At 40.6% G+C, this 11,808-nt stretch overlaps 1 protein-coding gene across 1 annotated transcript; it reads left to right on the top strand.

Annotated features, from left to right (window-relative positions):
- Positions 1-2,936: 2,936 nt before the first annotated feature.
- Positions 2,937-5,624, top strand: IL22 (interleukin 22). The gene is made up of 6 exons (XM_027741504.2): positions 2,937-2,973; positions 3,053-3,301; positions 4,104-4,169; positions 4,266-4,409; positions 4,632-4,697; positions 5,106-5,624. Exons 2-6 carry the CDS (start codon positions 3,107-3,109, stop codon positions 5,217-5,219), a joined length of 585 nt encoding a protein of 194 aa, XP_027597305.1. The 5' UTR covers positions 2,937-2,973; positions 3,053-3,106; the 3' UTR covers positions 5,220-5,624.
- The last annotated feature ends 6,184 nt before the right edge of the window (positions 5,625-11,808 follow it).

Raw genomic sequence — 11,808 nt, forward strand, 5'->3', positions numbered from 1 at the left:
TAGCACTTAGACCTTATTTTTCAGAAGTTGATTGTACTCCCTTCTCAAACAAGAAGAAAAAGAAATTATTCCTCAAATGTTAGCAGAAAATCTTTATATTCTTTCCTCTTTCTTAGGACTTCTGAGGACTGGAGTATGATCCAGTAGTAGTGCAGGTTTTTAGCTCCATCTTTACATAGGATGTAATGCTGGATTCATATCTCCCATGCAGGGTGTGGTGAGCTAGTCAAAAGAGGTGATAGCCATGACAAGTCACATTTTCGTTCTATGCAATCTCATAACAGAAGACCCTGGGAATGGGAGGCATATCCACACTTCCAAAGAAATTCTTTTGACATGTAGCAGGAGATAACAGCAGCCATGACTGCGGCTGTACCATAATTCTGTGGTACATCCAGGATCAACAGTCATTTGGTAGAAGATGGTTGAGAAGAGACCAGGAATGGACTGATAAGCATGCTAAAATTAGTGTCCAGTAAGGTTTTGACTGTTTGTTTTTGCATTGGACCATACTCACAGTAAACTAGAGTAAGCACAGTAAGCACTAACAGAAAGTTAAATAATGCAAAGGCTTTAGAAATGTCATAAAAAAAAATTTCATGCAGAACACGAATTAATGAACTTACAATATGTACTTCAGCATCTCAGTATGTGGAAAATAAAGGTGATAACAGAAGTAGCAAGGTAAACTAAACAACTGAAACAAAGCTTTTCTAAAGTGTCAGAAGGAAGACATCATGACACAATGAAAAAGTAACATGACAGAGAGATGTCTAACAATACAGATGGGAGAAAGCTTTATCAAGGCTAACAAGGTTTTCTATGAAAATAGGTGTGTCATAGTGTATGGTTTCAAATAATAGAGAAGACAGACAAAAGACATCCTGCATTGACTGCATAAAAAAGGGCAGAAGAAAGATTCAATGTCTAAGTCCTCATTCATCTGCCTGATGTTGTTTATATGTCCATCAGGATGCATGGGAAGCTTGGGACCAGCAGGGCTCCTCACAGTGGTTTGAAGAGATGAGAGTGGCACAGCACCTACTTACCTAGGTCATGCACCCTGTCCATGGGATTGGAGCCACAAGAAGACATAAGGCAAGCTAGATCTGTGTCTGACAAGAGTAAGTGACCAAAGGGATGGAGAGGTGGCATGTGCCAGAAAGACGAGGACAGGGAATCTGAACCAGGGAGGGTCTGAATGCCTGTTCACAGATTTTATTCTGGGTATGGCACTTCAGTTGTGATGGATGAGCTGATGGAGAAGTGTGAGAAACCTCAGTTAGAAACAGATTTTGGTTATCAGGCTGTATTTAAAACCTGGAGAGGAGTTTGTGGAAATGCGCTTCAGAGGAGGCCAATCCTTTGAAACAGCCTATCTGTCAGGATTTCTCACAATTTGGTCTTTAATGTCTGTCTTTTGGCTAAGTAAAGTATAACTCAGCATTTCATCTTCTCATTAACTTGCACCACCACTAGGACTATTAGCCTCCAAATGAAACATATTGGAAAAGAGTTTAGAAATATGTTCTTGAATAGCTTTGTGGTACATTTGGGTGTGAATGAGACTGTTGACATCCTGGGTCCAGACTTGCTTTCTGCTGCCTGCTGCAGTCAGGATGCTGTTGGAGGTTGGTCATGGGAATGGGAACCAGAGAGGGGCACAGAAAGGGAGGGGGTGATGGTGGCTCCAGGGTGAGAGGGTGCAGTTTCAAGGGCACAGATCTGTGCAGAGCTGATGTGGCAGGTGTCCGAGGGAAACTGAGGCAGGACTGAGACCTGGAAAGATGAATTTCTGCTGCAGATGTATCAGGGGAGGCTAAAGAATAAACCTAGTGCCACCTAGCCTTTAAGTGCTTCCTAAGGAAAAGAGCTGGGCATTTCAGACCATGGGGTAAGGTTGATGATGGCTTTTGTCCTGAGAACCTCAGCCACAAAGGTTCGAGCCCAGCCACAGGGATGCCCACTCTCAGAGTTCTCAGATGTTCACTCTCAGAGGCAGAGCTGAAGCGTTGGTTTTCCAGGTCTGATTTCTCCTCTTTATCACCTGTGTGCCTTGTGGGTATTATACAACCAGGAGCTGGCATTTGTACCAGTTCTGTGTTCTCATGCACTGCTGTCTACAGCTGGGTTGCAACTTACTCTCTAAAAAGAGCACTGTTTCTCTTTAACACTGTGCGTAATATTTCAGACTGAAGGCGCAGAACTACCTTAATATTACCAGAAGAGGCTTAGGAACATAGAAATCACCTGGATAAGAAAGGACATGACCACAGTTCTGGTCATTGCACATGATTACAGCCTGGAATATGGATAATTTTTGAAAAAAACAGGAATTTGGAAATCAGGGATGTGAAAAATGCAGTGTTGGTCCTACACGGTTTCTGATCTCTGAGAGAGGATTTCACAGTGATGGGCAGATAGCTAGTGACCCAGTGGGCCGCTGCGTGGGAAAGGGTATTTGCAGGGTAGGAACCATAGGTGGTCAGTGCTTTGGGTCTTTTACAGTCTCTGACCACTTGTGTACACCAGTCAGCAGCAGAGAAACACCAGTCTTTTACCACAGAAGATGAACAAAAGTTTAGATAAGTTACATTATCTGCTATCAAATTGTCAATCAAATAAGTGCATTACAATTGGGACAGGAGGCGCAAACTCATAAAGCTCTCAAATATTTTTATGCAAAAAGAATTCAGGATTCCTACCCTGGTAAAAGCCCCTGCTTTGCCCCACGTTAATATTTGGTTTGTTTTATAGGAAACTAAGGATTATGATGCCCTTTGAAGTTGTATTTGTGGGTTTTGAGGTGGTTAGGTAGTTCTCAGAAGAGGATACTGGAAAGTAAGAGACTTGCTGATGTCATTTTTATTTTACCACCAGTACCCAAAAAAGAAAAAAAACTGAGAGAGATGTTGATGGCCCTATATAAGGTGCAGTCACCTCCTGCAGAGTGCATCAAGAATCACAGCAAAGGTAAGGCTTGCAGCCTTCGTGCTGCTCTCACTTTACCTTGCCCACTCTCCCTGATGCTAACGCTGCTCTCTCTCATCAGTGCTGAGTGCTGTAGCTGCAACCTGCTGGAACGGACGATCTTGGACCGTGAGCCATGGCCTACCTGCAGACCTTGTCCAAGAGCTTCCCAGGATGGGTTTTCTTCTGTTGCTGTTGCTGTCTCCCTCTTCTTCTCACCAGCTCTCTGCCTCTGAAAGGGACTTCTACTGCCCATCATGCCTGCAGGCTCAGGAAGATCAACTTCCAGCAGCCCTACATTAGGAATCGCACCTACACCTTGGCTAAAATGGTACAGTAACCCACATATTCTTCATAGTGGGATCTGAGGACTTACTCTTCTGTCCCGGCTTCTAGCCTTTGGCATTGCTCTCTCTTTACCATGCCTTTCTCCAGAGGAAAAATGTGCATTTGCAGTTAAGGCAGAGCTTGGGTGTGTGGAGTGGGTCTGTTGCCTGCTGGTTGTGTAGGCAGGGGAAGCTGTTGCCTCTCCTCCTCCTGCTCCTGCTCCCCAAAGGAAAGGAAGCCCCTGGAACAGCACGGCTCCTTCTCTTCAAGCAGCTGGTGCTAAAATGGGACAATTGTGAAACATGAGATTAAATTTCTCAATTTGCCCAGTCCATTTGGAGCTGGGCTTGTCCATGACTCCAGTCACAGCCAGGCAGATGCTCAGGCATCTTACAGTGCTCTGCTTGGGCGGGTTTCTTGGCTGCTCTTGCCATGGGTGGGTCTCCCACAGTGTACACCATCGAAGGCTGCAGCACCTCCCAGCAGCACTGTGGGCCACCGTGAGGTCGGCCACCTGCAGCATCTGGTTTAGTCATCGTAACCACTACGACATCGGATGTTTAAGAGGGGGACATGAATTCAGACTTTTGCTTATTTATTTTCCAGTGATACTGACCTTAAATCTCATCCAATTGAAGGGAGAAACAGACACAATATCCAGGTTTATCTACCTGTAACAGACTGCCTGTGGTGTCCATTCCCTCATTTCACCTGCACTTTCATTACTGATGAAGACCTTAGGGTTTATTATTCAATTTTAGGCAAGGTTCCCATCCCCACCTGATGTTTCCTTTTTTTACTCTCAGGCCAGTGCCTCAGACAAGGACACAGATAACAGATTGATTGGGCAGCAGCTCTATGTTAACATCAAGGTAAGCCTTACTCAAGGAGTCTGCTCTTTACATATCTCTGCCGCACTCATTGATCTCTTGCTTTGATTTAACATGATCTCTTGCTTTCACACATAGGAAAACAACCGCTGCTACCTGATGAAGAGGGTTGTGGAGACTGTGGTAAAAGATGTTCTCCTCACTGAGGTCAAGAATCAGTACCCATATGTTGAGGAGGTTGCACAGTTCTTGGCATCCCTGACCTCGGAGCTGAGCAGATGTGTGAGTAACACTGGGTTTTTTTCCCTGCGAGTGTTGACTCTTGTTGCTGCTCCTGAATCTCAGAATGTTACAAACAGTGGCAAAAGGCAGTGATACAAAAGGAAACCTCAGATCAAAGATATGAAACTCAGAGTTGATAGAAAGGTGTGAAAAAGAAAAAAAAATCAAGCGCATTGTTGCGTACAGCTGTCAATCTTATGTCTGGATGTTTCCTTTTTTTAGAAATTCTCAGGAAACAGAGAGCACATTGAAAAGAACCTGGAACAAATGAAGAACAAAATGGAACAGGTACATTTTTTTCCAAACATTTAAAAAGAGCAGTTTCAAACCCCAATCATTTAGTTGGATTAAGTCTGACCTGACTATGAAACAAACTCTGGAGATTATTTAGGAGGTGAAGCTTGCAGGGGCATTAAGGAGGGGATTAGTAACATTTCCCCTTCCAACCCTCCTTCACTTGTCCTGGTAACTCTGCACATGTTATGGTAATTTAAACCTTAAAAAGTTATGTTGCAGGAACTGTATATGCTAGTCTAGATTTGAACAAGCTTGTTTATATCTTATGGCATAATGACTAACAGAACTATGTGAGAGAATTAGGAAAGTTAAGTTCTTGATTCAGTTTCTGTGACAATCCTAATTTCAATTTTCTGAGAAATCATGAGTTGCTAAGACTTGCATTCTGCTCTTTTCTAGTTGGGAGAAAATGGAAAGACTAAAGCCATTGGAGAATTGGATTTACTGTTTGACTACATGGAAAATGCCTGCACTGGTATCACAAAGAAGGGAGGGAACAAGGAGAAAAACTGAGAAAATTTCAGATCAGGCTTGAAGAGATGTCTCTGAAAATCTCTTGTAATAACTCAAACTGATTAGCTGTTACAGCAACTACACCCATTCCCCCCAGATGCAATATGTTTTTCACTTGTGTCAAAACTAGCAAACTAAGTGGGCAGAGACAGGATGCATATTGCTGCCTTCTTTGAAAATGAAAACTCCAGGACACTGCAGCTCCATTTAAACACAGGCCATTAGTTATTTTCAAAGGCACGCTCCTGTCCTCCCCATCTCCATAGGAATAAGGCAACTGTTTCTGTCTTTTATATGCTGAAATTTGACACCTATGGATCAGCTTTGATCAAGGTAGGCAGTTAAAGGTAGCCAGGAAGTTTTGAGCCTCTCACCTGGAAGTCTATCTTGAATATGTTGTCCTCTTCTGACCTTTGCCTGAAAAGCTGGTATTTCAGACTAATTCAGAAATATTTTTTGTCATTTGTATTTAATGGTAACTTATTTTAAAGTAATAATTATACAATACTTTTATTTATATAGATTAGTTGAAAAATATTCAAGGAAATATATTTATGAAACTGTACCAGAAAGTTTTAGGTGAACTATGAAAGTAACACTGCTGTGTGATATTTATATGCAAATTGAATATTTTATAAATGCTTGCACTTTAATTTATTATAATAAATATTTTAGTCCTCAAACATTGCCAATTGCAGAGCTTTTATCTTTTCTTCAGACACAAGGGATATGATACACATTACGCCTGTGGTGTTGCTGGACTAATGGCTGTACTTTTGTATCTACAAAGCATGCAACCTCAGTCTGGGGACATGCTTCCTTACCATAAGGCTGCAATTTCAACTTATCACAGGCCAGGGCTTAGTGAGGAGCATGTCAATCAGCCTTTCTTGTAGGGGGCAGTGGGAAAAACAACATCACTCCTGAGAGTCATTGGTTTGGTTATTGTTCTGCCTGAGAATGCCCAGAGAAAAGATCCCATCTTGAATAGCTGCTGGTGAAAGGCCCCAAACTGTCCCTCTGGGTCAGATGAAATGGAGACAGTAAGGAAGCAGTTGCTAGTGAAAACTCTAGGATGTTGCATTCTCACTGATCTATCCATAGGCACGCTGAGCACAAACGGTGTTCTACAGCATTAGGAATTTGAAAGTCCTTCAGAAGAGAATGTTTGGTACCTACTCTTGACACAAGCTCCAAGACAGAAAACAGCCCAAGTCACTGAAGAGCAGTTTAATCTGTCATTATCATGTCCTTCAGCCATGTCTCCTGGGCAAAGACAGAAGAGTTGCTCTAGTGCAGCTGGAGAAATTGGTGACTGGACCAAGGTTAAAGGTTTGAAAAGCATCCAAATAGTCAGAAAGCCAGAGGAGATATGTAATAGCAGATTTTCAGCAACTGCTGAAGTGTTCTTGAGCAAGGCCTTACTATTTATTCATCAGGGCAACAGATATTCTGTCCACATTTAAAAATTGCTGCTCCTGAGCCAGAGCAATTTAAAGATGCATTTAAAAGCATCCATCCATACCTATTTTGAACAAGGTTTATGTGAACTGAAATCGTAACACTTTCTTGTAGGAAATCACATATTAGACTGGCATATGATCCATTTGAGTGATGGATGCCTGTCAAATTAGATGCATTCAACGTGGTTTACTTTTCTCCATTCACTCTCATTTGCATCTCACAATATATGATTTACGTGCCTGTTCACAGTCAAGGCAGAAGTGACCCAACAGAGACAGCCAGCCATGATTTGGTACAACATGACAGTGTCAGGGGTTTAACCTTTTGCTATATTCAGTAGAATACATATTTCCTTTCTTGTGGAATATGCAGTGATGTTGTCAAGAGCTACTGGCCAACATCCTTTCTCTTATCACTCGAGCTTGTGTCAGCTGACAGCAAAGCAAGGGAATTTAGACATCAAATGAGCAGTTCACTTCACTGACCTTTGAAATACACTGTCTTTCCCCAAGCTATACCTGTCTCTCTTTATAGTCAGTGGAAGGTAAGAGGAATTATTCAGGTGTCATTCCTCTGGTCTACATTAGAAGCTTACGAAGACTGTGATTTTTGACAGCATAACATGACTTTGCCCTAAAAGTACCTGTTTTCTTCCATAATTGTAGAGACTAGATCATGAGCCACACACGGGCTCCATGATATAATTGCTTCACAGATGGATAAATAACTTATTTCCTTGTTCTACTTCCTCTAGGCCTCTTCTACATTTTCCTTGTTGAGCTGCCCTACCCAGAAATTCCAAATCAATCTCTCAAGTTTTCCAATGCTTCATTTGGGCTAAACCCAAATGAAAACCCATTTGTCCACAAAAGTGTAAAAATGAAGTCAACTAATTATTAACTTCTCTAACCCTAAAAACCACCAGCTGGAAGACTCTACCATGGAAACCTCATGAGCTGGTGCCCTGGAAATGCCACAGAGCAAATTTTGCAGAATTTCCTTCATAGGTTTTCTTGCAGGGTACGTGTGACTTGTGGGTGTGTGAAGGGTGGTGGCGATGGTCAGTTTTGAACAGATGAAGGAAGTAGAAGTCGGAGGAGGTTTCCCTTACAACAGGGGGAAATATCTGGGACAAACAATTACTGACTAAAAGAAAATAAAAATATAGTTTCAAGAAAGCTGGGTTTCAATTCAGTTAATAGTTACAGCTCAAAAAAGGAAAACCATGCTGAAATGTTTCGTTTTGACATTTTTCTAAATAAACAGTGTTTTGGTTTAGAATTTTATGTGCATTTCTTTCAAAGGTTGAAAAGAGATTTGAAAGCAAAATGAGCTGTTTAATTTTGAGTTGAACAAGTGCTTTGGGCTGACCCAAAATGAATTTTCTTGGTTTAATTTTTCAGTTGGGTCACCAAAAAGAAACTCCATTATTCATGCAATTCTAATTTCCATTGCCCTATTTTCCTTTCCATTCTCTACCTCCCAGTCATGAACTATTTGTAATTCCAAGAGGTGCTCGACCTAGCGCTGGTAGGGAAAGCACCTGATCCACATCCTTCACCGAGAACACCTCCACTGGAGAGGCTGGAGAACCTCTTCCCTAGCAAAAATTGACAGACCACCCTACTGTCAAATTTGCATTTTGTTGGCTCTTCCTCCCCTTTCTTACATTAGGTGACCAGAACAGGCACTTTTTTTGCTACACAGATGATGATAAAACATTTAAACTGCCTCTGAAACTTCATATCGTGAAGAGAGAGGAACCCAAAGCATGAACAGAAGTTGCCACATCCTGCTGAGTAAGTATTGGTGACAGTTTAAGAAACATCTCTTAAATATGTTGCATGGAGTGTTATTCAGTTATGATATTTACATATTCAGTGTATGAATATATACTCCCCGAGTGACCTAGAATAATAAAGCGTTGATATTTCCAATTTGTCACTGGGGGTGTACTCTAGGTAATGTAAAATGCTGAAGCTATCCTGATCAGAAACCAATGGCGTGTGATTATGACAGCTTTTGCTTTACAGCACAATTAGCTAAACAATTAGCTGCTCTGGAGAAGGTATGGACTGCACTGAACAGCAGTAAATGCCTGACAACCTTCTCAATCGCAGCCATCATCACTCTGGATGTTTGTAAAGTCAGTGTAATTGGGAGCAGAACTGGCCTGCTAAAGGGAAGTAAGATTGGCAGAGACATTAGAGTCAATTTCAGGCTCGTATCTGATGCTGCCAGAAAGAATGTAATGACCATGGAAATAAAGAAAAACCTACAGTGCAGTTGTATGGAACCCAGGGTACTTTTGGCAGGCCACTACCCAACGATATATTTCATAAAATTGTATATTTAGGACAGAAAATAATGCAGCCTCTCAGGGGATCCAGACCAGGATTCTGAGCCATTCAAGAATATGTTAGGAAGTTGTAGTTGGATGAGATAAATTACAAAATACAAACTATGCTAAGGTTGATGGCATTTCTGGGGCTAAACATGACTCAGCACATATCCATTTGTAACACCTTTTTCTTGATTAACACACAGCTGCAGATATTATCAGATTAACTGTATGAACTTCACCACTAATAAAAGTGTTAAACAGCTACGTAAGTGAAAAGATTTCTTTTGAAGCCTGGGAAATCACTCTGTTAGCCTTTAAATTCCAAATCCCTGGCCAAATTCACAGATGTCAATTTCTATAATTTAATCTGGAATTTGCTGACGAACGGCTTAGAAAATATTTCTACGTATTTCCTTCTCTAAGGAAAGATTAAAATAAAAATTATTTTGAGAAATACCATCCATTTAACTTCAACAAATTAACCCATGAGACCCAAATGTAAACAGTTTTTCAGTATGAAAGATTAAGGCAGAGCATTAAATATTTCCAAGATCTGGCCATTTTTCTCCTTTAGATTTGAATTTAAAAAAAGGGCAAATCTAAACTAAAAACATTTTCTGTTTAGTGCAGGGCAGCATGGATCAAACTATTTTGAAAAAACCAGACCAATAAATATGTTTTTAACTATCTGTCTTGAAACTGTTGTACAGTTATTTTCTGCAAGAACCAGTAAGGTTTTTAAATGGAAATTGTAACCCTGGTTTCAAGTCACTGAAAGTGACATGCAAAGGGATATTGATTTCCAAAAACTGCAAAATTGCACTAATTTAAAGTTCATTTTATTTTACAGTTTTCCAAAAGAGAATCACTTCTGACTCTTACAGCACATCTAAAGAATGGTGATGATGTTCATTAAGAAGTGAAAAGAATGGGGTAATTGTGTCTGTGGTAAAGTCTAAAAGCTGTGCAATCATGAAGATTGACTTTCTGATTTGTATTTTGCATTAGGCCTTGGCATGTAAGAACACTCCACTGGGTTAGCTTATCCTGTATCTGGCCCTGCTCCACAGAAGATAGAAAGAAAACTTTTATTGACTTCAAAGTGTATAAGGTCAGCCTTGTAGTTTATGTGCTTATCAAGTTAATTATATTACAAAGAAAAAATTGAAGATTTCAACACAGATGCTAAAATGGAAGTGATGAATTGCACTGCTCTGATGAAAGGCTTGTTCCATAAATTCTCTTGTACTGACACTTATTTGGGAAGTAGAGGTCCCAAAATAAAGTTTAGATGCTGCTTGTCATTGCAGTGATCTTTTATCGTTGGTGTAAAACTATCCTGTCCTTGTCTTAGGTTAATAATTTTTATCAAACACATCTATAAAATTTCTGGTTTGGCCAACTTCTCCTTTAGTAGTTATGCTTTATACTGTGACTCCTGGCAGTCTTGAATAGGAGAAGAAATTTCAGATTCTCTCTTTTTCATATTCTGTCACCAAAGAAAATTGGATAGCTGAGGTTTTAGGTAGATATTCCCAGATTTAGGGATTATCAACTTAGATGCATTTTTTTTACTTTGGTAACTCAAAAATGGAGAATGCCTCTTTGTGAAGCACATTTGGCAAAAAACATGACTATTACTATATATAACTATTTTGTAGTTATGAACATGTTAACGTCAACGCAGTGATCATTTCTCCTGCATGTAACAGAGATTCCATTAAGTTTAGGAAAGTATCTTGCTTGGTTTGACGGGACCCATGAGTGGCTCAGAAAATGCAAGGCAGTTACTTGCACGTGGAATAGCTGGTTTAACTTGACATTTTAGATTGAAGCTCCTAAACAGGGAGCTGCTCAAAATATTCATCATGCTCTCATTTTAGTATCTGCCAATGCTTCAGTTGTTACATGACAGGGATTTCTGAGGAGATATTGGGAACAGAAGAGAAACCAGTGACCAGGACACTGATCCTGCAAATTGCCAAAACACCACATATTTCCCTCATCTTGATGGTAGCCTGTATCAGTCATCTGCCCCAGCTTTGATGCCAGAAAACCAGATAGCAAATGCTGAGGTGCTACCCACGGGCTCTCATAGAGCCTGTCTCTTAGCCCTGCCACCAACAAGGAGGTTGGGCAGGTGAGGGGAGATGTTCTCTGAGAGCCTGGTTCCCTCCATCAGCCCTGGGTAATCAGCACAGACTCAGACATCCAACTTCTAGTGGTCTATTGTTGGGTGTTACAAATTCCAGGCATAGACTTCAGGGTGTTTGTTATGTTGCTCATGGGTCAACCTACCAGCAAGTGAAAGAAGTAAAACCAAGCAGATTTGTGTCATTTCACTTTGGAAACCTTTTGGCAGTAAGAATGTAACTGAGTTGGATTTCGATTTTAATTTCTTAGCTGTTTTCCACTGGTACTTGCAATTAGGGGCTTCACTTTCTGTTGGTGACCCATTGATGCTGGAAATGAATAAATAGAGAATATTTTTTAGGTGAGGTGAACATGTGAGGTTTCTCTGAAAATAGGAAGACAGGAGCAACTCATTTTTTCTGCACTTCTGAAAAGTAAACTGGAGAATTTCTTAGACCTGCAGTATGAAGTTTTGACTGGCAGGGTTAGGTTTATGCTGTAACCTCATTATCAGAACTGAGATAAGAGAGAGGTGGCAGATTAGTAAATTATCTCCTGTTCCTTACTCTGTGGTTACAAGAGTATATGATAAGTAAAAAGTTTGCTTTTCCAAAGTGACAGATTAGTAAAAATAAACCTTAGTATATT

This window comes from Pipra filicauda, unplaced genomic scaffold, assembly GCF_003945595.2.
Source record: "Pipra filicauda isolate LSUMZ 115617 unplaced genomic scaffold, ASM394559v2 scaffold93_size3172892_pilon, whole genome shotgun sequence".
In the NCBI taxonomy this organism is placed as follows: Eukaryota; Metazoa; Chordata; class Aves; order Passeriformes; family Pipridae; genus Pipra; species Pipra filicauda.